Raw genomic sequence first — 27,491 nt, 5'->3', positions numbered from 1 at the left:
TCATAACAAACGCTGTTTAAACTGTAGGTTTGTCCATGGGGCCCTCCCTTCAGAGGTTTACCTAGGCCTAGCTGTGTGGACCCCAACCCATAATCCTCCTGCAGACACACCTGTAGAGGAGAGTATAAAGACCCTGGACTGAACTGAACCAGACATCACAGAGTCTCTCCACAGCAGCTCTCCACAGCTACACAGCCTCCAGACTGACCGTGAAGATGACTGCCCCTGCAGGCCTGTTGCTGCTGCTCCTGCTTGGCCTTTCTCAGGCTCATCCTCTCCAGGAAGGAAGCAGAGAAGAAAACCCAGATACCGTCGACATCACTACCCAGATTCTGATGACCAACAATGGCACCAATGAGATCCTGCTAGAAGGGGACATGCTGGTTCCCAGAACCAGAAACGCCCTGAAATGCTATAACCAGAACTGCCGGTGGAAGAAAGGCTCCAATGGCTTGGTGATGATCCCCTACACCATTAGCAGTGAGTTCACTAGTTCAGAAAGGCAAGTCATCAGCCAGGCCATGAACGCATTCCGCAGCACAACCTGCATCCGCTTCGTCCCCCGTCAGAACGAGAACGACTACATCAGTATCGAGAACCTGTCTGGATGTTACAGCTCTCTGGGCAGAGTTGGGGGCAAACAGGTGCTCTCTCTCAACAGGCAGGGCTGCATCTACCAAGGCATCATCCAGCATGAGCTCAACCACGGCCTGGGCTTCCAGCACGAGCAGAGCAGGAGCGACCGCGACAGCTACGTCAGGATCAACTGGGAGAACATCGCCCCACAGAATGCCTACAACTTCAACAAGGAGGACACCAATAACCTCAACACTCCCTATGACTACTCCTCCATCATGCACTATGGAAGAACAGCCTTCTCCATCCAGGGGATGGACACCATCACCCCCATCCCTAACCCCAATGTCCCAATTGGTCAGAGAAATGGCTTCTCCCAGTGGGACATCACGAGGATCAAACTGCTCTACGGCTGCTAATGACAAAGCTGATGCCAGATGCAACAAAGTCAAACTTTTTCAGTAAACAATCAAAAGTACGTTACAGTAGACAACAGAATAAACGGTCCTAAAATGTCTTTAATAAAGCAATAATGAGCAATGACTGGTAGTTGTGTCATTTATTTTATCTGTGGTTGTTGCTAAAAACCTTTTCACTATTCAAATGTGTTCACTAAACAATGTGATGGATTTTAAAATGATCTCCAAAGTATTAGAAGTTTACAAATTTGGAGCAAATGTTAGGATGTGGTACTAAATATACTGCACAGGTAATAAACTGAGGCAGCACTGACATATTTCCATCCATCATTACCCAAAACACTTCCCTTGGTCATGAGGGGAGAGAGCTGGAGTCAGTCCCTGCCAACACTGGGTGAGAGGTGGGGTCCACCCTGGAAAGATGGTCAGTTGTTCTCAGGTGTGACTCCTAGATACAATCATATATGAAAGTATTGGATCGAAATAAAACTGATAACCAAAGCTGATGCCAAATGCAGCAATGTCCAGTTTTTAAGTTTCCCCTTTTCAGTATTTAATCAAAGCTACTATGATATCTGTAACTAACGGTAAGGATTACAGATCCAGTTACTCTCAGGCAAGAGAATAAATGAGTCTCACATGCCTAAAATAAAGATAAGGCAAAGTGACTGTATCAATTTGTTTTTTATTTGGGGTTGTTGCAACAAAACTTTTAAATTAAAAAAAGAAATGCTACTATGTATTCTATCAGAGTTATAGAATTTAGCTTCTATCACCACTTTTCTACAAATGTACAGACCTAAAATGTGTGCAATGAAATGCAAAATGAGTCTTTTTATTGTTCAACTACTTGTGTGTTCCTGAAAAAATGTACATAATTTGAGCCTGGCACAAAGTTGCAAATTCCAGCAGGTGCTTACAGAGCACAGGAAGACAAATCTTCCAGCTGGAACTGGTTTTCCTGGTGTAAACTACTGCAAAGTAATAGGAACACTAACAGCCTCTCAGAGTGACATCTGAACAGACAATTTATCCTTTTTTTTCTGTTTACCTCAGTGAGAGGCAGCTTCTGCATGTTCATCGCATCCTTTTTCATCTTCATCTGGCACTTCTTACCACAGCCTGCCAACTCTATCTGCCATTACTTGAGCACATTTTTACAGAAGACGCTGCAATAAATATGTGTCAATAATCAAATTAATAACTGAACTCCTTTTATTTGCTTCACTTTAAGGGTCCAGGTATTAATAATTCACTTCATGAACTTCCTTCTTGGTAGCCAAGAAGAGCTCAACCAGAATATCTCTTGTGGTGCATAAGATTAAATAAGAACCTACAAGTTGGGCACAAAAATATGAGCCCAAGAAAAACGAAATTCTGAACTTAAGTCGCACATTTATTACCAAGACAATGACACACCATCCTCAAATTTTAACTCAATTCACAGAAAGTCAGCTGACAATATACTTTTACCATTTCAAATAGTTAAAATAACGCTTCAACCTGTACATTTGACACTAATCAGTTCTTCAGAGCCAGTGCTGTCATCACAACTGGATTGAAAATTAAACTAACACACCCAAACCGAGTGTCCAACAGCTTTTGTCCAGTTGTCTGTCTCTACCAGGCTTGCTGCCCCTCAATAACAGAAACCCAGTCCTGGTTGGTACCGCATCGACCGACACGAATGTATGAAACTGCCCGATATATCCCATCATCAGTGACGGAACGCTTCACAGGGGTGGGATAAGATCCCCTGCTGGGAGGCCTCCCCATGGGTCCGCAAAGGAAACGCAAAGATGGACCTTACCAGGATTTGAGTTTCTGCTTGGGAGTGAAACTAGGCAAAGAGACAACCCAGAGACTGAACCCTAAAGTACAATTATTATAAGTACAATTATTATATTTGTTATATTATAAGATTGTATTTGTATTAAAATTTAGGTGGTGATAGTCAACAACAGGACAACTACTCTGAACATTACAACATAAAGTAACCCCTGCTTTGGAGATTCAAAGTCTGATCATATCAAGATTTCCATTCCAACCCCACCACTTACTAAGAGAAAACTGACCTAGGTCCTGTGTACCTGATACAGAGCTCATATAAACATACAGGCTGTGTTCCACCACAAACATGTCAGCACACATACAGAGTTCAACAGGTGAGCTCAGTCAAATGGATCAGAGCTTCACACACAGGCTACCAACACTTCTGATGGGAGATCTGTAGATGAAGGTGGGCGGGGGGGGGCTTGGTGACAACATTGCCTCCTCATGGGTTTCATTAAATTTGGACAAAGCAGAAAGAAACAATCATGATCTGTCCAAAATTGGTCAGAGACAAAGGCAAGAAAGACCTCAAACCCAGCAAGAGTCAGAAAGACTCAGCTCAGCTAAGCTGTAGTCCTGTACACTATCTCAAACTCCTAATTTTCAACAAAACAAGTCAGTTTCCACAGTTTTTAATGCAGCTCTAACACATGAGTGAAAGAGAGATGAGTGCTGTCCTCTTCACCCAACTCCCTTCAATGTTCAACAACACAACAGACCTACTGACCCAGGCGGCTCCCCAACGATAGAAACCTAGTGCTGCCTAGCTTAGGCTGTCACTCACCTTCCAGGATCAGTTTTCATGGTCCTTCTGAATCTAGATGTGGTCAACCTGGAATCTTTATCAGACCATCCAGCAGCCAAAGCAGGTTAGTGTCTTACCAATTTCATGACGCTTCATTTTCCAGCAACTGCCAACACAGATGTGGACACAGACAGACATCTTTATGCATGCAGACAGTCATGCAGACACTTAGGCATGTTAACATATATATTTATGCACCTTTTTGGACAGACACCCATGCAGCCAGTGAGGTCAAAGTTCAAGCAAGGAGCGAGAGGGGAAATAATAAAAGAGAGAGAGAGATGGAGCAACACCATCACAACCACCTCCCTGCACCAACAGGCCTATTGAAGCCAAAACAGACAGGTCAGACCTCTAAGCACCACAACAGGCAACAGACCTCTCAACACTGCTGACCCATCCAACTCCAATACACAACCACCAATAGGCCTATCAGAACCAAAACAGACAGGTCAGACCTCTAAGCTCCACAACCAACAGGCCTATTGAAGCAACAATAGTCAGACCTAGCATCACAACAGACTGGCCTCTTAGCAGCTCCAAACTCATCAAACTCCAATGCACAACCACCAATAGGCCTTTTGAAATCAAAACAGGTCAGACCTCCTTGTACAAGCCACACAGCCACCTCCAAACCACAAGAACATACAAGGCTATTGGAGGCAAACAAGTCAGACCTCCTTGTACCATAACAGGACTCTCAGCACCACTGACACCATATAAAACAACCAACAAACCTATATGAGCCAAAAAAACGAATGAACAGTTCTTTTGGCCTCACCAGCTCGGTCACCACTAACTAGGTGGAAATTAATGAGAATTAATTCATTTAATAGAAACGAGATAAAAAGCAGTTAAAATGACATATCTGATTATTAATAGAGACATATGAGAAATGAAAAGGCAGTAAAAAAACAACACCAAATTATTGGTAGAGACATGAGATGACAATGCATTCAAAATTACAAACAACTGATTATTGGTAGAGGGGCAGATGAGAAATGACAAAGGAGTCAAAATAAGAAGATTGGGGATTTTTTATGTTTTGTAATTATGATGACATATTTTAAGGTAATGTTTGTTTTGTGCTTCCACATAAGAGCGATGTGAAAGTATGAAACATACCTATCCTGCTGTTCACTTTCTGTGTGTACCTGTTGGAGTGTGAGGTAAGTTGTATATGGCGACCACTGTTGACCCCTCACCTTCACCATCATCATGGTCTGGAAGAGTGAGGGACAGCTTCTTCCTGGACCTGAAAGGGAAAAAACAGGTAAAAACAAATAATTCTCACCTTCATTCACCATATTTCTCTGAGAAACACACTCCATCTTACCCAGCTGGTGTGTCCCAGATATCATCTGCTCTGGAAACACAGAAATGTGCTTCCCTCCAACTCCATGTGTGTGCTGATCCCTCATCAATCAAATCAATCAATTAATAATTGTATTTGTCACCTGCAGCTGTTTACAACCCTGATACATGCATATGAAAACATTAAAATACAGTCAGCACATTGATCATGTTCATATAGCGAAACATTGCACTTGATAAAAAACAGATAATACATTAACATAGAATAGCACAGAGTCATTATTGTCACCTGAACTCTTCCCACTATAAGATGTAGGGTCCAGTGTCCTGAAGAGAAGGACTGTATTTTGCATTAAGAATATTATGATGTAAATGGAACCAAGCTTCTTTTGGAAGCATTGTACTGACTCTAGTGAGTCCATGTGCTTCCACTAGATGGAAGCAAAATATTTAATAATTATGTTACTCTAATATGTCCTTATAATGCAGAGATCTGATACCAACCTTTTAATATCAACTGCACTGTCATTTGTGTGAAGTGCTTACTTTGATTCTATTTTTTCCTATCCTTCTTCTATATGCCTGCTTTATGTACAGTAGGTATTTCAAGAGATCACCTCACATTCAAAGTCTGTCATGTATAAACATTACACTGATGTTACACGGCCAAGGATCTGATTTTTCAAAGAAAATAACAATCATCTGTTTTTCTTGCAACATACAATTTTTCTCATTCAGACGGTTGTAAAGCCAATAGAAGCTTCTGCACATATTTCAGAATATCAGTTTACCAAACTTTTTTTAACAATCTAAGCAGCACGGCACCGGTCTTGGCAATGTCAGTCGGTTTTCTACAGACAGCCATTGTTCCCAGAGGATGAATCCTAATAACTCTGGTGAAAACTTTTCATCCAGTGCCACAATCAAACCAACCTGTGAAAGAGTGTAGAGGCTGTGATGGACCAGCATGTTTTTTGAATATCTAAGCATTAAAGCCTGTGTGTTAAGCATAAGCATTCTAGCAATTGTATTAGGAATCACGTTCATTCGAACGTGTATATAGTCACATAGCTATAATCTGTTTCAATTAACTATTTTGCAATCATTATCAAAAAGCTAAAAATGATCCTCAACATTTCAATAAGATCAGACTCATGATGTGAAATTGCTTTTCTCGTTGAAAAAATAACCAAGTAAATGATTATAACCATTAATTAAGATAGTTGATGATTATTTCTGAGGCGATTGACTGATATATTAATTAACTGGTTATAATTAAGGGTTATACATTAGAAGCACAATCAGTGATCCAAAGTTCAAAACAATGAAGAATGCATTTGAAGCATTGACAAATTTATCAAAAATGTACTTATACTGAATTGAATTGGTTGAATAATATGTAAGACGTTTGGTTAAACATACCTCACTTGGTAAATTAACTCAGGCCTTCCATCTAATGACCAGTCATAACAAACCCTGTTTAAACTATAGGTTTGTCCATGGGGCCCTCCCTTCAGAGGTTTACCTAGGCCTAGCTGTGTGGACCCCAACCCATAATCCTCCTGCAGACACACCTGTAGAGGAGAGTATAAAGACCCTGGACTGAACTGAACCAGACATCACAGAGTCTCTCCACAGCAGCTCTCCACAGCTACACAGCCTCCAGACTGACCGTGAAGATGACTGCCCCTGCAGGCCTGTTGCTGCTGCTCCTGCTTGGCCTTTCTCAGGCTCATCCTCTCCAGGAAGGAAGCAGAGAAGAAAACCCAGATACCGTCGACATCACTACCCAGATTCTGATGACCAACAATGGCACCAATGAGATCCTGCTAGAAGGGGACATGCTGGTTCCCAGAACCAGAAACGCTCTGAAATGCTATTACCAGAACTGCCGGTGGAAGAAAGGCTCCAATGGCTTGGTGACGATCCCCTACACCATTAGCAGTGAGTTCACTAGTTCAGAAAGGCAAGTCATCAGCCAGGCCATGAACGCATTCCGCAGCACAACCTGCATCCGCTTCGTCCCCCGTCAGAACGAGAACGACTACATCAGTATCGAGAACCTGTCTGGATGTTACAGCTCTCTGGGCAGAGTTGGGGGCAAACAGGTGCTCTCTCTCAACAGGCAGGGCTGCATCTACCAAGGCATCATCCAGCATGAGCTCAACCACGGCCTGGGCTTCCAGCACGAGCAGAGCAGGAGCGACCGTGACAGCTACGTCAGGATCAACTGGGAGAACATCGCCCCACAGAATGCCTACAACTTCAACAAGGAGGACACCAATAACCTCAACACTCCCTATGACTACTCCTCCATCATGCACTATGGAAGAACAGCCTTCTCCATCCAGGGGATGGACACCATCACCCCCATCCCTAACCCCAATGTCCCAATTGGTCAGAGAAATGGCTTCTCCCAGTGGGACATCACGAGGATCAAACTGCTCTACGGCTGCTAATGACAAAGCTGATGCCAGATGCAACAAAGTCAAACTTTTTCAGTAAACAATCAAAAGTACGTTACAGTAGACAACAGAATAAATGATCATAAGATGTCTTTAATAAAGCAATAATGAGCAATGACTGGTAGTTGTGTCATTTATTTTATCTGTGGTTGTTGCTAAAAACCTTTTCACTATTCAAATGTGTTCACTAAACAATGTGATGGATTTTAAAATGATCTCCAAAGTATTAGAAGTTTACAAATTTGGAGCAAATGTTAGGATGTGGTACTAAATATACTGCACAGGTAATAAACTGAGGCAGCACTGACATATTTCCATCCATCATTACCCAAAACACTTCCCTTGGTCATGAGGGGAGAGAGCTGGAGTCAGTCCCTGCCAACACTGGGTGAGAGGTGGGGTCCACCCTGGAAAGATGGTCAGTTGTTCTCAGGTGTGACTCCTAGATACAATCATATATGAAAGTATTGGATCGAAATAAAACTGATAACCAAAGCTGATGCCAAATGCAGCAATGTCCAGTTTTTAAGTTTCCCCTTTTCAGTATTTAATCAAAGCTACTATGATATCTGTAACTAACGGTAAGGATTACAGATCCAGTTACTCTCAGGCAAGAGAATAAATGAGTCTCACATGCCTAAAATAAAGATAAGGCAAAGTGACTGTATCAATTTGTTTTTTATTTGGGGTTGTTGCAACAAAACTTTTAAATTAAAAAAAGAAATGCTACTATGTATTCTATCAGAGTTATAGAATTTAGCTTCTATCACCACTTTTCTACAAATGTACAGACCTAAAATGTGTGCAATGAAATGCAAAATGAGTCTTTTTATTGTTCAACTACTTGTGTGTTCCTGAAAAAATGTACATAATTTGAGCCTGGCACAAAGTTGCAAATTCCAGCAGGCGCTTACAGAGCACAGGAAGACAAATCTTCCAGCTGGAACTGGTTTTCCTGGTGTAAACTACTGCAAAGTAATAGGAACACTAACAGCCTCTCAGAGTGACATCTGAACAGACAATTTATCCTTTTTTTTTCTGTTTACCTCAGTGAGAGGCAGCTTCTGCATGTTCATCGCATCCTTTTTCATCTTCATCTGGCACTTCTTACCACAGCCTGCCAACTCTATCTGCCATTACTTGAGCACATTTTTACAGAAGACGCTGCAATAAATATGTGTCAATAATCAAATTAATAACTGAACTCCTTTTATTTGCTTCACTTTAAGGGTCCAGGTATTAATAATTCACTTCATGAACTTCCTTCTTGGTAGCCAAGAAGAGCTCAACCAGAATATCTCTTGTGGTGCATAAGATTAAATAAGAACCTACAAGTTGGGCACAAAAATATGAGCCCAAGAAAAACGAAATTCTGAACTTAAGTCGCACATTTATTACCAAGACAATGACACACCATCCTCAAATATTAACTCAATTCACAGAAAGTCAGCTGACAATATACTTTTACCATTTCAAATAGTTAAAATAACGCTTCAACCTGTACATTTGACACTAATCAGTTCTTCAGAGCCAGTGCTGTCATCACAACTGGATTGAAAATTAAACTAACACACCCAAACCGAGTGTCCAACAGCTTTTGTCCAGTTGTCTGTCTCTACCAGGCTTGCTGCCCCTCAATAACAGAAACCCAGTCCTGGTTGGTACCGCATCGACCGACACGAATGTATGAAACTGCCCGATATATCCCATCATCAGTGACGGAACGCTTCACAGGGGTGGGATAAGATCCCCTGCTGGGAGGCCTCCCCATGGGTCCGCAAAGGAAACGCAAAGATGGACCTTACCAGGATTTGAGTTTCTGCTTGGGAGTGAAACTAGGCAAAGAGACAACCCAGAGACTGAACCCTAAAGTACAATTATTATAAGTACAATTATTATATTTGTTATATTATAAGATTGTATTTGTATTAAAATTTAGGTGGTGATAGTCAACAACAGGACAACTACTCTGAACATTACAACATAAAGTAACCCCTGCTTTGGAGATTCAAAGTCTGATCATATCAAGATTTCCATTCCAACCCCACCACTTACTAAGAGAAAACTGACCTAGGTCCTGTGTACCTGATACAGAGCTCATATAAACATACAGGCTGTGTTCCACCACAAACATGTCAGCACACATACAGAGTTCAACAGGTGAGCTCAGTCAAATGGATCAGAGCTTCACACACAGGCTACCAACACTTCTGATGGGAGATCTGTAGATGAAGGTGGGCGGGGGGGGGCTTGGTGACAACATTGCCTCCTCATGGGTTTCATTAAATTTGGATAAAGCAGAAAGAAACAATCATGATCTGTCCAAAATTGGTCAGAGACAAAGGCAAGAAAGACCTCAAACCCAGCAAGAGTCAGAAAGACTCAGCTCAGCTAAGCTGTAGTCCTGTACACTATCTCAAACTCCTAATTTTCAACAAAACAAGTCAGTTTCCACAGTTTTTAATGCAGCTCTAACACATGAGTGAAAGAGAGATGAGTGCTGTCCTCTTCACCCAACTCCCTTCAATGTTCAACAACACAACAGACCTACTGACCCAGGCGGCTCCCCAACGATAGAAACCTAGTGCTGGCTGGTACATCAACCGATAAATCCGAGTGTCAGTGACAGAACGCTTTACAGGGGTGGGATACGATCCCCCGTTGGGAGGCCTCCCCAAGAGACTGGAAATGAAACGCAAAGTTTGACATCACCAGACACTGAGTTTCTGCTTGCGAGGGAAACTTGGCAAAGAGACAGTGCAGAGACTGAGACTGAACCCTCAAGTACAACCAACATTGGATTTCTATTAGAATTTGGATGGTGATGATTGACAAAACTATTCTTAACATTAAAGTAACAACATAAAGCAAAGAAAAGCCAGTCTCAAACCAATTTGGACAGACAGAATCATGAAACCCAAGACTATCACCATCCTGATTTAGGCCGCATATGCTAATCTGGAAGACTAGTTCAGATGTTAGTAACTAGGCTGCTTACTGTCTAGAACACAAGACAAAAACAGACTCTACAATACTTCCCTTAGAAGGGTGTCTAGAGTCCTGACAATAATCCAGCTCCAGAAGATGGTGGTTTGATGGTCAGCAGCTAAACTGCTCCCCCTGTAAGACTTCAGACAGAGACGAGCAGAGGCATGGTGGTGTTCAACAGCCAGTGCTTGTTGGACGCTGGGTTCTTCAGTCTCAAGGAAGCAAGACTTGAGATTTGGTTGGTGCTCATCACTGCACATGCACCTAGAAGATCCTTTAAAATATTTAGTGCAACATCATTTTCTTAACTGGAATTTTATCCAGAACATCAACTAACATGGTTAATGTTGGATAAAAACCAGGCTTCCCAGAGCGGTCACAACCAACAACTAACACGAGCAGGTTAAGTTTTAGCTTAGGCTGTCACTCACCTTCCAGGATCAGTTTTCATGGTCCTTCTGAATCTAGATGTGGTCAATCTGGAATCTTTATCAGACCATCCAGCAGCCAAAGCAGGTTAGTGTCCTCCCAATTTCATGACGCTTCATTTTCCAGCAACTGCCAACACAGATGTGGACACAGACAGACATCTTTATGCATGCAGACAGTCATGCAGACACTTAGGCATGTTAACATATATATTTATGCACCTTTTTGGACAGACACCCATGCAGCCAGTGAGGTCAAAGTTCAAGCAAGGAGCGAGAGGGGAAATAATAAAAGAGAGAGAGAGATGGAGCAACACCATCACCACCACCTCCCTGCACCAACAGGCCTATTGAAGCCAAAACAGACAGGTCAGACCTCTAAGCACCACAACAGGCAACAGACCTCTCAACACTGCTGACCCATCCAACTCCAATACACAACCACCAATAGGCCTATCAGAACCAAAACAGACAGGTCAGACCTCTAAGCTCCACAACCAACAGGCCTATTGAAGCAACAATAGTCAGACCTAGCATCACAACAGACTGGCCTCTTAGCAGCTCCAAACTCATCACACTCTAATGCACAACCACCAATAGGCCTTTTGAAACCAAAACAGGTCAGACCTCCTTGTACAAGCCACACAGCCACCTCCAAACCACAAGAACATACAAGGCTATTGGAGGCAAACAAGTCAGACCTCCTTGTACCATAACAGGACTCTCAGCACCACTGACACCATATAAAACAACCAACAAACCTATATGAGCCAAAAAAACGAATGAACAGTTCTTTTGGCCTCACCAGCTCGGTCACCACTAACTAGGTGGAAATTAATGAGAATTAATTCATTTAATAGAAATGAGATAAAAAGCAGTTAAAATGACATATCTGATTATTAATAGAGACATATGAGAAATGAAAAGGCAGTAAAAAAACAACACCAAATTATTGGTAGAGACATGAGATGACAATGCATTCAAAATTACAAACAACTGATTATTGGTAGAGGGGCAGATGAGAAATGACAAAGGAGTCAAAATTAGAAGATTGGGGATTTTTTATGTTTTGTAATTATGATGACATATTTTAAGGTAATGTTTGTTTTGTGCTTCCACATAAGAGCGATGTGAAAGTATGAAACATACCTATCCTGCTGTTCACTTTCTGTGTGTACCTGTTTGAGTGTGAGGTAAGTTGTATATGGCGACCACTGTTGACCCCTCACCTTCACCATCATCATGGTCTGGAAGAGTGAGGAACAGCTTCTTCCTGGACCTGAAAGGGAAAAAACAGGTAAAAACAAATAATTCTCACCTTCATTCACCATATTTCTCTGAGAAACACACTCCATCTTACCCAGCTGGTGTGTCCCAGATATCATCTGCTCTGGAAACACAGAAATGTGCTTCCCTCCAACTCCATGTGTGTGCTGATCCCTCATCAATCAAATCAATCAATTAATAATTGTATTTGTCACCTGCAGCTGTTTACAACCCTGATACATGCATATGAAAACATTAAAATACAGTCAGCACATTGATCATGTTCATATAGCGAAACATTGCACTTGATAGAAAACACATAATACATTAACATAGAATAGCACAGAGTCATTATTGTCACCTGAACTCTTCCCACTATAAGATGTAGGGTCCAGTGTCCTGAAGAGAAGGACTGTATTTTGCATTAAGAATATTATGATATAAATGGAACCAAGCTTCTTTTGGAAGCATTGTACTGACTCTAGTGAGTCCATGTGCTTCCACTAGATGGAAGCAAAGTATTTAATAATTATGTTACTCTAATATGTCCTTATAATGCAGAGATCTGATACCAACCTTTTAATATCAACTGCACTGTCATTTGTGTGAAGTGCTTACTTTGATTCTATTTTTTCCTATCCTTCTTCTATATGCCTGCTTTATGTACAGTAGGTATTTCAAGAGATCACCTCACATTCAAAGTCTGTCATGTATAAACATTACACTGATGTTACACGGCCAAGGATCTGATTTTTCAAAGAAAATAACAATCATCTGTTCTTGCAACATACAATTTTTTTCATTCAGACGGTTGTAAAGCCAATAGAAGCTTCTGCACATATTTCAGAATATCAGTTTACCAAACTTTTTTTAACAATCTAAGCAGCACGGCACCGGTCTTGGCAATGTCAGTCGGTTTTCTACAGACAGCCATTGTTCCCAGAGGATGAATCCTAATAACTCTGGTGAAAACTTTTCATCCAGTGCCACAATCAAACCAACCTGTGAAAGAGTGTAGAGGCTGTGATGGACCAGCATGTTTTTTGAATATCTAAGCATTAAAGCCTGTGTGTTAAGCATAAGCATTCTAGCAATTGTATTAGGAATCACGTTCATTCGAACGTGTATATAGTCACATAGCTATAATCTGTTTCAATTAACTATTTTGCAATCATTATCAAAAAGCTAAAAATGATCCTCAACATTTCAATAAGATCAGACTCATGATGTGAAATTGCTTTTCTCGTTGAAAAAATAACCAAGTAAATGATTATAACCATTAATTAAGATAGTTGATGATTATTTCTGAGGCGATTGACTGATATATTAATTAACTGGTTATAATTAAGGGTTATACATTAGAAGCACAATCAGTGATCCAAAGTTCAAAACAATGAAGAATGCATTTGAAGCATTGACAAATTTATCAAAAATGTACTTATACTGAATTGAATTGGTTGAATAATATGTAAGACGTTTGGTTAAACATACCTCACTTGGTAAATTAACTCAGGCCTTCCATCTAATGACCAGTCATAACAAACCCTGTTTAAACTATAGGTTTGTCCATGGGGCCCTCCCTTCAGAGGTTTACCTAGGCCTAGCTGTGTGGACCCCAACCCATAATCCTCCTGCAGACACACCTGTAGAGGAGAGTATAAAGACCCTGGACTGAACTGAACCAGACATCACAGAGTCTCTCCACAGCAGCTCTCCACAGCTACACAGCCTCCAGACTGACCGTGAAGATGACTGCCCCTGCAGGCCTGTTGCTGCTGCTCCTGCTTGGCCTTTCTCAGGCTCATCCTCTCCAGGAAGGAAGCAGAGAAGAAAACCCAGATACCGTTGACATCACTACCCAGATTCTGATGACCAACAATGGTACCAATGAGATCCTGCTAGAAGGGGACATGCTGGTTCCCAGAACCAGAAACGCCCTGAAATGCTATTACCAGAACTGCCGGTGGAAGAAAGGCTCCAATGGCTTGGTGACGATCCCCTACACCATTAGCAGTGAGTTCACTAGTTCAGAAAGGCAAGTCATCAGCCAGGCCATGAACGCATTCCGCAGCACAACCTGCATCCGCTTCGTCCCCCGTCAGAACGAGAACGACTACATCAGTATCGAGAACCTGTCTGGATGTTACAGCTCTCTGGGCAGAGTTGGGGGCAAACAGGTGCTCTCTCTCAACAGGCAGGGCTGCATCTACCAAGGCATCATCCAGCATGAGCTCAACCACGGCCTGGGCTTCCAGCACGAGCAGAGCAGGAGCGACCGCGACAGCTACGTCAGGATCAACTGGGAGAACATCGCCCCACAGAATGCCTACAACTTCAACAAGGAGGACACCAATAACCTCAACACTCCCTATGACTACTCCTCCATCATGCACTATGGAAGAACAGCCTTCTCCATCCAGGGGATGGACACCATCACCCCCATCCCTAACCCCAGTGTCCCAATTGGTCAGAGAAATGGCTTCTCCCAGTGGGACATCACGAGGATCAAACTGCTCTACGGCTGCTAATGACAAAGCTGATGCCAGATGCAACAAAGTCAAACTTTTTCAGTAAACAATCAAAAGTACGTTACAGTAGACAACAGAATAAATGGTCCTAAAATGTCTTTAATAAAGCAATAATGAGCAATGACTGGTAGTTGTGTCATTTATTTTATCTGTGGTTGTTGCTAAAAACCTTTTCACTATTCAAATGTGTTCACTAAACAATGTGATGGATTTTAAAATGATCTCCAAAGTATTAGAAGTTTACAAATTTGGAGCAAATGTTAGGATGTGGTACTAAATATACTGCACAGGTAATAAACTGAGGCAGCACTGACATATTGCAGGTTAGTGTCTTATCTTTTTGGACAGACACCCATGCAGCCAGTGAGGTCAAAGTTCAAGCAAGGAGTGAGAGGGGAAAGAATAAAAGAGAGAGAGAGATGGAGCAAAACCATCATAACCACCTCCCTGCACCAACAGGCCTATTGAAGCCAAAACAGACAGGTCAGACCTCTAAGCACCACAACAGGCAACAGACCTCTCAACACTGCTGACCCATCCAACTCCAATACACAACCACCAATAGGCCTATCAGAACCAAAACAGACAGGTCAGACCTCTAAGCTCCACAACCAACAGGCCTATTGAAGCAACAATAGTCAGACCTAGCATCACAACAGACTGGCCTCTTAGCAGCTCCAAACTCATCACACTCCAATGCACAACCACCAATAGGCCTTTTGAAACCAAAACAGGTCAGACCTCCTTGTACAAGCCACACAGCCACCTCCAAACCACAAGAACATACAAGGCTATTGGAGGCAAACAAGTCAGACCTCCTTGTACCATAACAGGACTCTCAGCACCACTGACACCATATAAAACAACCAACAAACCTATATGAGCCAAAAAAACGAATGAACAGTTCTTTTGGCCTCACCAGCTCGGTCACCACTAACTAGGTGGAAATTAATGAGAATTAATTCATTTAATAGAAATGAGATAAAAAGCAGTTAAAATGACATATCTGATTATTAATAGAGACATATGAGAAATGAAAAGGCAGTAAAAAACAACACCAAATTATTGGTAGAGACATGAGATGACAATGCATTCAAAATTACAAACAACTGATTATTGGTAGAGGGGCAGATGAGAAATGACAAAGGAGTCAAAATTAGAAGATTGGGGATTTTTTATGTTTTGTAATTATGATGACATATTTTAAGGTAATGTTTGTTTTGTGCTTCCACATAAGAGCGATGTGAAAGTATGAAACATACCTATCCTGCTGTTCACTTTCTGTGTGTACCTGTTGGAGTGTGAGGTAAGTTGTATATGGCGACCACTGTTGACCCCTCACCTTCACCATCATCATGGTCTGGAAGAGTGAGGGACAGCTTCTTCCTGGACCTGAAAGGGAAAAAACAGGTAAAAACAAATAATTCTCACCTTCATTCACCATATTTCTCTGAGAAACACACTCCATCTTACCCAGCTGGTGTGTCCAAGATATCATCTGCTCTGGAAACACAGAAATGTGCTTCCCTCCAACTCCATGTGTGTGCTGATCCCTCATCAATCAAATCATTCAATTAATAATTGTATTTGTCACCTGCAGCTGTTTACAACCCTGATACATGCATATGAAAACATTAAAATACAGTCAGCACATTGATCATGTTCATATAGCGAAACATTGCACTTGATAGAAAACACATAATACATTAACATAGAATAGCACAGAGTCATTATTGTCACCTGAACTCTTCCCACTATAAGATGTAGGGTCCAGTGTCCTGAAGAGAAGGACTGTATTTTGCATTAAGAATATTATGATATAAATGGAACCAAGCTTCTTTTGGAAGCATTGTACTGACTCTAGTGAGTCCATGTGCTTCCACTAGATGGAAGCAAAGTATTTAATAATTATGTTACTCTAATATGTCCTTATAATGCAGAGATCTGATACCAACCTTTTAATATCAACTGCACTGTCATTTGTGTGAGGTGCTTACTTTGATTCTATTTTTTCCTATCCTTCTTCTATATGCCTGCTTTATGTACAGTAGGTATTTCAAGAGATCACCTCACATTCAAAGTCTGTCATGTATAAACATTACACTGATGTTACACGGCCAAGGATCTGATTTTTCAAAGAAAATAACAATCATCTGTTTTTCTTGCAACATACAATTTTTTTCATTCAGACGGTTGTAAAGCCAATAGAAGCTTCTGCACATATTTCAGAATATCAGTTTACCAAACTTTTTTTAACAATCTAAGCAGCACGGCACCGGTCTTGGCAATGTCAGTCGGTTTTCTACAGACAGCCATTGTTCCCAGAGGATGAATCCTAATAACTCTGGTGAAAACTTTTCATCCAGTGCCACAATCAAACCAACCTGTGAAAGAGTGTAGAGGCTGTGATGGACCAACATGTTTTTTGAATATCTAAGCATTAAAGCCTGTGTGTTAAGCATAAGCATTCTAGCAATTGTATTAGGAATCACGTTCATTCGAACGTGTATGTAGTCACATAGCTTTATGTACAGTAGGTATTTCAAGAGATCACCTCACATTCAAAGTCTGTCATGTATAAACGTTACACTGATGTTACACGGCCAAGGATCTGATTTTTCAAAGAAAATAACAATCATCTGTTTTTCTTGCAACATACAATTTTTTTCATTCAGACGGTTGTAAAGCCAATAGCATTAAAGCATTAAAGCCTGTGTGTTAAGCATAAGCATTCTAGCAATTGTATTAGGAATCACGCTCATTCGAACGTGTATGTAGTCACATAGCTATAATCTGTTTCAATTAACTATTTTGCAATCATTATCAAAAAGCTAAAAATGATCCTCAACATTTCAATAAGATCAGACTCATGATGTGAAATTGCTTTTCTCGTTGAAAAAATAACCAAGTAAATGATTATAACCATTAATTAAGATAGTTGATGATTATTTCTGAGGCGATTGACTGATATATTAATTAACTGGTTATAATTAAGGGTTATACATTAGAAGCACAATCAGTGATCCAAAGTTCAAAACAATGAAGAATGCATTTGAAGCATTGACAAATTTATCAAAAATGTACTTATACTGAATTGAATTGGTTGAATAATATGTAAGACGTTTGGTTAAACATACCTCACTTGGTAAATTAACTCAGGCCTTCCATCTAATGACCAGTCATAACAAACCCTGTTTAAACTATAGGTTTGTCCATGGGGCCCTCCCTTCAGAGGTTTACCTAGGCCTAGCTGTGTGGACCCCAACCCATAATCCTCCTGCAGACACACCTGTAGAGGAGAGTATAAAGACCCTGGACTGAACTGAACCAGACATCACAGAGTCTCTCCACAGCAGCTCTCCACAGCTACACAGCCTCCAGACTGACCGTGAAGATGACTGCCCCTGCAGGCCTGTTGCTGCTGCTCCTGCTTGGCCTTTCTCAGGCTCATCCTCTCCAGGAAGGAAGCAGAGAAGAAAACCCAGATACCGTTGACATCACTACCCAGATTCTGATGACCAACAATGGTACCAATGAGATCCTGCTAGAAGGGGACATGCTGGTTCCCAGAACCAGAAACGCCCTGAAATGCTATTACCAGAACTGCCGGTGGAAGAAAGGCTCCAATGGCTTGGTGACGATCCCCTACACCATTAGCAGTGAGTTCACTAGTTCAGAAAGGCAAGTCATCAGCCAGGCCATGAACGCATTCCGCAGCACAACCTGCATCCGCTTCGTCCCCCGTCAGAACGAGAACGACTACATCAGTATCGAGAACCTGTCTGGATGTTACAGCTCTCTGGGCAGAGTTGGGGGCAAACAGGTGCTCTCTCTCAACAGGCAGGGCTGCATCTACCAAGGCATCATCCAGCATGAGCTCAACCACGGCCTGGGCTTCCAGCACGAGCAGAGCAGGAGCGACCGCGACAGCTACGTCAGGATCAACTGGGAGAACATCGCCCCACAGAATGCCTACAACTTCAACAAGGAGGACACCAATAACCTCAACACTCCCTATGACTACTCCTCCATCATGCACTATGGAAGAACAGCCTTCTCCATCCAGGGGATGGACACCATCACCCCCATCCCTAACCCCAATGTCCCAATTGGTCAGAGAAATGGCTTCTCCCAGTGGGACATCACGAGGATCAAACTGCTCTACGGCTGCTAATGACAAAGCTGATGCCAGATGCAACAAAGTCAAACTTTTTCAGTAAACAATCAAAAGTACGTTACAGTAGACAACAGAATAAACGGTCCTAAAATGTCTTTAATAAAGCAATAATGAGCAATGACTGGTAGTTGTGTCATTTATTTTATCTGTGGTTGTTGCTAAAAACCTTTTCACTATTCAAATGTGTTCACTAAACAATGTGATGGATTTTAAAATGATCTCCAAAGTATTAGAAGTTTACAAATTTGGAGCAAATGTTAGGATGTGGTACTAAATATACTGCACAGGTAATAAACTGAGGCAGCACTGACATATTTCCATCCATCATTACCCAAAACACTTCCCTTGGTCATGAGGGGAGAGAGCTGGAGTCAGTCCCTGCCAACACTGGGTGAGAGGTGGGGTCCACCCTGGAAAGATGGTCAGTTGTTCTCAGGTGTGACTCCTAGATACAATCATATATGAAAGTATTGGATCGAAATAAAACTGATAACCAAAGCTGATGCCAAATGCAGCAATGTCCAGTTTTTAAGTTTCCCCTTTTCAGTATTTAATCAAAGCTACTTTGATATCTGTAACTAACGGTAAGGATTACAGATCCAGTTACTCTCAGGCAAGAGAATAAATGAGTCTCACATGCCTAAAATAAAGATAAGGCAAAGTGACTGTATCAATTTGTTTTTTATTTGGGGTTGTTGCAACAAAACTTTTAAATTAAAAAAAGAAATGCTACTATGTATTCTATCAGAGTTATAGAATTTAGCTTCTATCACCACTTTTCTACAAATGTACAGACCTAAAATGTGTGCAATGAAATGCAAAATGAGTCTTTTTATTGTTCAACTACTTGTGTGTTCCTGAAAAAATGTACATAATTTGAGCCTGGCACAAAGTTGCAAATTCCAGCAGGCGCTTACAGAGCACAGGAAGACAAATCTTCCAGCTGGAACTGGTTTTCCTGGTGTAAACTACTGCAAAGTAATAGGAACACTAACAGCCTCTCAGAGTGACATCTGAACAGACAATTAATCCTTTTTTTTCTGTTTACCTCAGTGAGAGGCAGCTTCTGCATGTTCATCGCATCCTTTTTCATCTTCATCTGGCACTTCTTACCACAGCCTGCCAACTCTATCTGCCATGAATTCAGGACATTTCTTATAAACTCAGAAAAATTGGAAGAACATTTTCACAGGAGATATGTTGGAATACACAGGTTGAAATAATTAAATTTATGATGACTGAACTTCAAAGTGCTTCACTTTAAGGGTCCAGGCAGTTGTGGTTGCTAAGATTTAGCAGGATTTGAATAGTGCCGAGTCATTGTTAATTTTGTCACCTGAGCCTTTCCCATTATCACACATAAGGCCAATAATATCATGTGGAAAAGAGCTGTATTTTGCTTTGAGGATATTATGCTAAAAATCAGTTCAATCCTCTTTTGGAAGGATTACACTGCACAAGAACTCCCCACTAGATGGAAGCAAAGTATTTAATGATTATGTTACACTCATATGCCCTTACAATGCAGAGATGTGATACCAACCTTTCAATATGAAGCAATCAGGAACATAACACAGACTGACTGACGCTCTCCACCAGTTCATGATAGGCCTGGGCTGACTCCTTATTAGTCTCCTGAGCATGGGAAGTTATTATAGCCACATTTATTTTATACAGGTGTAACAGGCATAAACCTTTGTAGATTCACAACTAAAACTCTCTGCTTGGACAAACATGAAACAGGATCGAATAATAAGAGTAGTACAGAGTAGCAGTGATTTGTTCAAGTCCTTAAAGTTGATGCAAAACATTTGCCAGTAGTCTACAGTCGCCTAGTTCCAAATTGGCAGACTCTGCCACTTTGCTGCTGAGGTTCAACTTTTTGAAATTATTTTTGGGCAGTAGGTACAGAGAAGTGGCAAATTGTCAAATTGTGCACATGGAGTCCGCACCGTAACCACTCACCTTTTAATTCAAGTTGAAACAACTGTTGAAACAAACACATAAAAAGACGGGGTTGTCAAAACATCCATCCTCCATCAGGCCGGAATATGGTTCGATCAGGACATTGGCAGGACGGAGTCTGCCCAAACAAGGCGGCAGGGCAGCGATGACTCGGAACATGCACCGACCGGCTGACAAAGTGACAAAGACTGGTCGAGAGAAGACCCAGGACACCTTTCATTCATTTCATTTTGATCACAGCAGATTGATGACAAATGTACAGTGTTAGTCATGTTCATTGTAGAGTCTGACAGCAGCAGGAAGGAAAGACCTGCAGAATCTCTCCTGCTTCACACAGCGAGGGGGTATCAGTCTGTCACTGAAGTTGCTCACCAGGGCAGACAGGGCCTCCTGCAGAGGGTGAGACTCATGGACCAGCATAGATGTTAGTTTAGCCAGGACCCTTCTGTCCCCCACCTCCCTCACTGAGTCCAGAGGACAGCCCAGGACAGAGCTGGACTTCCTTAGTTTTCTTTGTGATACATTAACTATTATACTTTATAACATAATTACAATTATTTGTGATACATATTTGTCGCTTGCAAGTTGTTACAACCCTGACATATGCACATAGAAAAAATTAAAATACAGCCAGGATGTTGCTGATGGTCCTGAAATGCTGCGCTTGATAGTGAACATGTAATATACTAATATAGAATAACAGAGTCATTGTTATTATTGGTACCTGAGAAGGCCAAAAGGGCTGCATTTTGCATTGAGGATATTATAACAATGAATTCAAGCCTGTTTTGGAAGTTTCGCACTGCACTTGCCACTAGATGGAAGCAAACTATGTCATGATTATGTTACTGTTATGTGGCGTTATAATGCAGAAATGTGATACCAACCTTCTAATATCAAAAGCACTGTCATCTGTGTGTAGTGCTTACTTTGATTCTATTTTTTTCCTATCCGTTCCCATCTGAAATTAGCATAAATATTTGACCAGTTACACCATTTATAGCCAGACCAGCGTTATGTAGTGACTGATATTAATTTAAATTGGTCATAGTTGGTTTATGTATATTTTCACAGCAGGAGAAGCATTGTGTTAATAGTGACATTAGAAAAGTGTCCACTCTCTGTAAGTAGCCTAGTAAGCCCTTAAGAACCATTAATATTAGCTGGGAAAAATGAAAGTGAGTGCATCATCAGTGAAAAGAGTCCCTTATCTTAGAGGTCTGAAACCACTCTGCAATTTATCATTCAATGCAACAAAAACTAACCCACATTCTTCAATTACTATTTTTTTATTAAGTCCACCATTTTGTACACAACAGGAGAGTATGTATTGAATCAACAATATAGACATTCTTGACAGGAGAGAATCAGTAGAGTTCATCTCTCAATATATCAAGTGACCTGGGGAAAAAGGAACAAAAGATCTTTTCAGCCTCATGAAGGTAATACACAATATACGTCACAATATGGCATTGCGGAGGCCAGCATACACATTCAGGGTATAAATTAGTGTTGGACTATATAACTACTTGTGCGTCAATCTATTCTTAGAAGGAGTATGATACACACTCTTACCTTGATTGCCTATAATTTGTCAAGGCCCAGTTCTTCTGGTGTTGAGATGCCAAGTTCTGTCAGGGTAGGCTTCAGTTCTTGAAGCAGGTAGGGATAGATGTCTTTATGAGGGCCTGCTTTGTCCTGCAACACAGAAAAACTAAAATGATAAGCTTTTTATCATAGACAATACTTTCAACACTGGCAATGAGCAGTTAAGTAACTGTCTTAAAAAATATGATCTAGTAAATAATCTTCCTCTAGGGGTGTCACATTTTCTTTTCACCCATATTTTTTTCTTGGTCATTCTATTTCAAGTTGTCATTCTGGATGTGTACCAACTCTCCGACAAAATTTAATGAAACGGTTATGGAAATCCAAAGAGGCACTGTCACCCACCCTGACAGCTTCAAGGATGCGGATAGCGCTGGCCAGGTCATTCAATCTCCGACAAGCTCTTAGTGCTGAATCCAGGATCTTAGCCTCTGGTACCAGGTCATAGCCAATCAGGGTATTCATGCCTGTAGGTTACAGAAGCAGTGATATTACCAAAAATTAACATTGTGACTGAAGGTTATTATTCTCAAATTAACCCAAACTAAAGCCATAACATTGACCCAACTATGAAATGATAAATGCACACAGTCACCTTTCCTCAGTTCCCAAGCATCTATGTCAGGCTTGCTGAAGTAAGTGACCCAGCGGGCATCAAACTCCTCATCTGTCTCCACCTTGCCATGGGAGTAACATCTGGAAGCCAATGGAGCTGAAAAACGTAAAAGACACTGCCCATGTGATACCTGGACTAGGCAAGAACAATGACACAAACCATTTTTATCTATTAACCTAATTCCATTCATGTCAGTATACAGTATACGTGTCTGATACAGTATCAGTGACATCAAAATACACAATATTAATATTTTATGAATCTACTAAGTCTAACTGTGATAACCTCACATCAAAAGGAAGAACTGAGCTTGGAAAAAAACTGTGTATTCAAAAACCTTTTAAGTCATGATATTCTAAGTTAAATATTCTCATTTTAAGTCAGTGAGTGAGGCAACATTTCATCTAATCTATAAACATTTTTGTTAAAAAAGGGAAAGACATGTTTGTAGGCATTTAAACCATGCATCCTGAATTTCCCCTCTGGAATTAATAAAATGTATCTTATCTTATCATAGGCCTTTTAACATGCAAGTTCATACTTTACAATTCACCCTTCTGTGATCTCCCACACCCTTCTTTGATCAACAACTGTATTAAACAGAACAGGAAGTGCATTTCTATAGTAAGACATGTAGGAGTGCTTAAGTGCTGTTCTTAATTTATTTCACAGCAACATATTAACATGATATCCAAACACACACACACATATATATATAAACAGGGATTCACATCATCCTAACTACATTGTTTTCTGTACAACATATCAACACCATCACACTGACACAATCAAATGATCTTAAATCACATTTGAAAAAAACAATACAACAGTGAATAGCAGCTTATCTGCATAAATACATACACCTAACCAGCATAGCAAGAACAGTAGCATTGAATCAGATTACACATTAAATAGATGCAAATTTGTGTAAAAAGTATATATGTACTTTTATATAAACATATATTGTAGATAGTCTGAGTTATAGCGGTATAACATATTGCTATCAGCTGCGTATACACTGCGGCCAGTGACACTCTTCAATAAGGAGGGTCATCACAAGGTCGTGACTTTTACGCTAAAGCGTATTTCGCGCCTTTTCATTTGAATTATATACTGAATGAAAGGTGAAAATACAAGAGAATATTCATTTCAAAACCAGAAAGTTAGCCACTCACAAAATTAATTCAATGTCACCCTACACTAAGCCACACATAAACACACACACGCAGCCGTAGCTAAGCTAGGCAGCTAGCCGAGCAACAGTAGTCATTTTTATTATTAAAGCAGGTACGGAACGGACAGTCCTACCTGAGTAGCTGGGCTGTGACCGAGCCAGGCTCCGGGCCACTGTGACTGGCAGTCGGAACACGGCTCGGAACATGGTACCGCAGGGCAGTTAACCGTGCTGTATGCTAGAGGGAGACTGGGCGGACGAACAAGCGAAGGACGCCGACGACGGTCATGTGACTGCCGGAGATAGCCGAGCGCTACCACGTCCAGCCTGCTGATTGGTCCGTTTGACCACATGCTGCTCTGCCTTATGCAAACCTGTAAAGGTCGTTTTTAATATTTGTTTCTTGCATATTGTATTATTCTGCTTACTCCAACGTCTGTCACTCGATTCACCATTAGCAGAATGAATGTGTTACACAGAGTGAATGCAATTAGTTCTACTATGGCATTATTAAAAAAATGGATAGTCACCATCTTCACTGAGAACACGCTCAGTTATTCTGAGCCTTAAAAGCAGTGGGTGACCAGATTACACATAGCTGTGCTTTATTCAACTCTAACTCTTGAGTTTTTAGACACACAACTGAATTTTATATGAAAAAAAGGTGCCTCACTTAGATGAAATAGTCACCAGTTGAAACAGAAACCCAGTAAAACAAAGTTTTGATAAATTTGCTGAATTTAAATTTGTGAAATAATTATGAACAAATAAATTTTAAAAAAAGTAGTACATGAACCAGCAGAGGGCGCACTTGTATTAGAAAAATACACTGTTTCGTTCACTCACACAACCTGCAGATCAGGTGCAGAACAATTACAGGAAAATTTCATTCCGACACCATGAAATCATAAAATTTTAGAGGAAATACTTTTCTATTTAATAAACCACAAATTACCAGGATTTTTAATGTTAATAATGTCATTAACTTTGCATATATACATACAAATAATATGTATGTAGGGGCAGTGCAATTAATGTAATCAAGGCAGGATTGGTACCTATGTGTTGATCAATGAAGTTGGAATGTGTGTGTTTCCGTGTGCGTGTTTGAGAGAGAGAGAGAGAGAGTGTGTGTTCTTAGTGACGTGGTAAACGCTAATCCTCCCTAAGCCCAGGGCACCACAGTAGACGTCCATTAGTATAATGTCCTCCTGTACCTCTCCTTCTCTGTTTTCTTGCCTCGCTCTCTTTTTCTGTGTTCTATTTTCTTCAATGCCTGCTCCACAATGGTGGTTGAAATATTTGTGTTGACATTGCATTTTTAGCCATTTAGCTCCAGGTCCAAAATGCCTTAAATAGCAGTATAAGCTTTCTGACTTCAGTGTGGAACAGCACAGTACAAGATACATGTTCTTGAGTTAGTAGTATAACTTTATATGACCTTTAGTTTGTATTCCCTTAGTTCTTACCAATATATATATCACCTACATAAACTGTGCAAGTTGAAAAAGCTGCAGTGATTGTGACACACTGGTTGCTTTATCTAAAAATATGTAATGTGACTGTGTGGAAGATGAAGACTGACTGAAGACCATTGACAAACCATCACTTATGTCATCTGTCAGCTGGTCAGATGAACCAGTCACCTCTGATACAAATTAGAAAATTCAACGTAAGTAGAATAAAGACTATAATTGTGATATTCTGCCTTTTTTGAAGAAACAAGTGTCCAGGAGGATTTGAAAAATGAAATGATACCAGTCACCTAATCACATATCTTTTTGCTAATGTTACACAATATAGTACTTATACCACAAAGGGACTGCATATCTGACCTGCATAATTGTGCTGGATTTTTTTTTAAGCGATTTTGTGGAAGTGATGATTTGAAGCTAATTCTCTTAGCCAGCCTTTGCATATTATTTTAGATATAAACATGTACTTACATAAAAATTATTTGGAATAGGTACTGAGTTCATAAAAAACAACTTACTTCACCAGCTAAGGGGACTGTTATTACAATTCAATATTAAATAAACCTAATGACTTGTAATTCTGAAACCATACCATGACTACAAGCACTTTTTTCTCTAGTGCCATTAAAATAGGAAAGAAGCTCAGTGTGGTTCTATAGTTATAATGGTTTTATTGGCATTTACAGTGACGGTCACAGTCTGGAAAGGTAGAGAGACATGAAACAATAAGAGTGGCACTATTGCAGATAAAAATTGGCCTTTCCTCTGTGCGGCCTACATATGTAGCATGCAGTTGCAATGTTAGGATATTTTTGCCTGGATAAATGAATTATTCATCATTTTCTAGCAGCAGATGGACATGCATAACAGACTTAATGCACTACTTGATGCTGCTAGGGTTGAATCATGGGTAAAGCAGTCTGGCTGGGTATTTGAAGGGGTTGTTGCACCCACTTAACTTTGACTAACAGTTGAATTGGTTACTGTTGAACTATGACTTGTAGCAAAGCTCAGTATATTATAATCATCAATAATAAGTCAGTTATAGTTAGTGCCCATTATCTGTCTGATGATGTAACAATAGTTCATCAATAATACTGTTCAAATCACATACGAATGCAAGATTTTATACAGACAGGGAACCTTATAATATACATATTAAGTATAAGCCTTTTTCAATTAGAATGCATAAATCCAGTATTCAATCATTGTGTCTATGTGTTCTAAATGTATCACATCTATGGCATCTGTTTTAATACTGCTCTATCAATGGAGTCATGAGCAAAAAGATCATATTTATCATTCCAATGGATCATATACTTAACTGAGCATCCGTGTATCCTTATAAGATCCTGGTAGTATCTTATAAGTATCTAGTATCTACTACGTCAATAAGATTTGAGCAGCTTCACATCTACATTAAACAACATATTTAAACAATGGCCTTGGTTAAAAGCTGTAAACGGCACTATGTTCACTATATTCACAGCAAATCACTGTGGCCTTATCATGTAGCATTACAACATCTCAACTGATGAATGCATGGTGTGCCTTACATGGACAACACCAGAATATCGACATGGGGAGAAGACATCTTCAAACAAGGTGTACCTAAAATTCATATTATACAAGAGTTAAAAAAAAGAGTGATGAGTAAAACAAGACAAGTAATCTAAATCAGTAAAGACATTTAAGAAGCACTATGTACATTGTGGAAAAGAAAGTCTGAGTGGATGTTGTATAATCAAACTATTATTTCTTAACAAAAATCATGAAGCAACAACACAAAACAACATTGACAAAAAGGGATGGAGGGCTGCGATAGGCAGACCTGGAAGTGGGGCAGAGGAAAGT

The 27,491-nt window shown here is 40.4% G+C and overlaps 5 protein-coding genes across 5 annotated transcripts; 4 read left to right on the top strand and 1 right to left on the bottom strand.

Moving 5' to 3' along the window:
* Positions 1 to 995, top strand: LOC113122284 (high choriolytic enzyme 1-like). Its single transcript, XM_026293498.1, has one exon. The coding sequence runs from the start codon at positions 216 to 218 to the stop codon at positions 993 to 995; it is 780 nt and encodes a 259-aa protein (XP_026149283.1). The 5' UTR covers positions 1 to 215.
* Positions 996 to 6,013: 5,018 nt separating this feature from the next.
* LOC113122283 (high choriolytic enzyme 1-like) lies at positions 6,014 to 7,406 on the top strand. Its single transcript, XM_026293496.1, has one exon. It carries the CDS (start codon positions 6,627 to 6,629, stop codon positions 7,404 to 7,406), a length of 780 nt encoding a protein of 259 aa, XP_026149281.1. The 5' UTR covers positions 6,014 to 6,626.
* A 5,823-nt stretch (positions 7,407 to 13,229) lies between these two features.
* LOC113122483 (high choriolytic enzyme 1-like) lies at positions 13,230 to 14,930 on the top strand. Its single transcript, XM_026293872.1, has one exon. It carries the CDS (start codon positions 13,843 to 13,845, stop codon positions 14,620 to 14,622), a length of 780 nt encoding a protein of 259 aa, XP_026149657.1. The 5' UTR covers positions 13,230 to 13,842; the 3' UTR covers positions 14,623 to 14,930.
* A 2,473-nt stretch (positions 14,931 to 17,403) lies between these two features.
* On the top strand, positions 17,404 to 18,796 carry LOC113122484 (high choriolytic enzyme 1-like). Its single transcript, XM_026293873.1, has one exon. It carries the CDS (start codon positions 18,017 to 18,019, stop codon positions 18,794 to 18,796), a length of 780 nt encoding a protein of 259 aa, XP_026149658.1. The 5' UTR covers positions 17,404 to 18,016.
* A 3,238-nt stretch (positions 18,797 to 22,034) lies between these two features.
* On the bottom strand, positions 22,035 to 24,452 carry LOC113122511 (cytochrome c oxidase subunit 5A, mitochondrial-like). The gene is made up of 5 exons (XM_026293918.1): positions 24,297 to 24,452; positions 22,968 to 23,084; positions 22,718 to 22,839; positions 22,340 to 22,462; positions 22,035 to 22,165 (listed from the first exon to the last, which is right to left on the bottom strand). The coding sequence occupies exons 1-4, from the start codon at positions 24,367 to 24,369 to the stop codon at positions 22,349 to 22,351; spliced, it is 426 nt and encodes a 141-aa protein (XP_026149703.1). The 5' UTR covers positions 24,370 to 24,452; the 3' UTR covers positions 22,035 to 22,165; positions 22,340 to 22,348.
* Positions 24,453 to 27,491: the final 3,039 nt, after the last annotated feature.

Source organism: Mastacembelus armatus, chromosome 3, assembly GCF_900324485.2.
Source record: "Mastacembelus armatus chromosome 3, fMasArm1.2, whole genome shotgun sequence".
NCBI classification, from domain to species: Eukaryota; Metazoa; Chordata; class Actinopteri; order Synbranchiformes; family Mastacembelidae; genus Mastacembelus; species Mastacembelus armatus.
The sequence above is the reverse complement of the archived record's forward strand: the minus strand, read 5'-3'. Positions and strand labels throughout refer to the sequence as shown.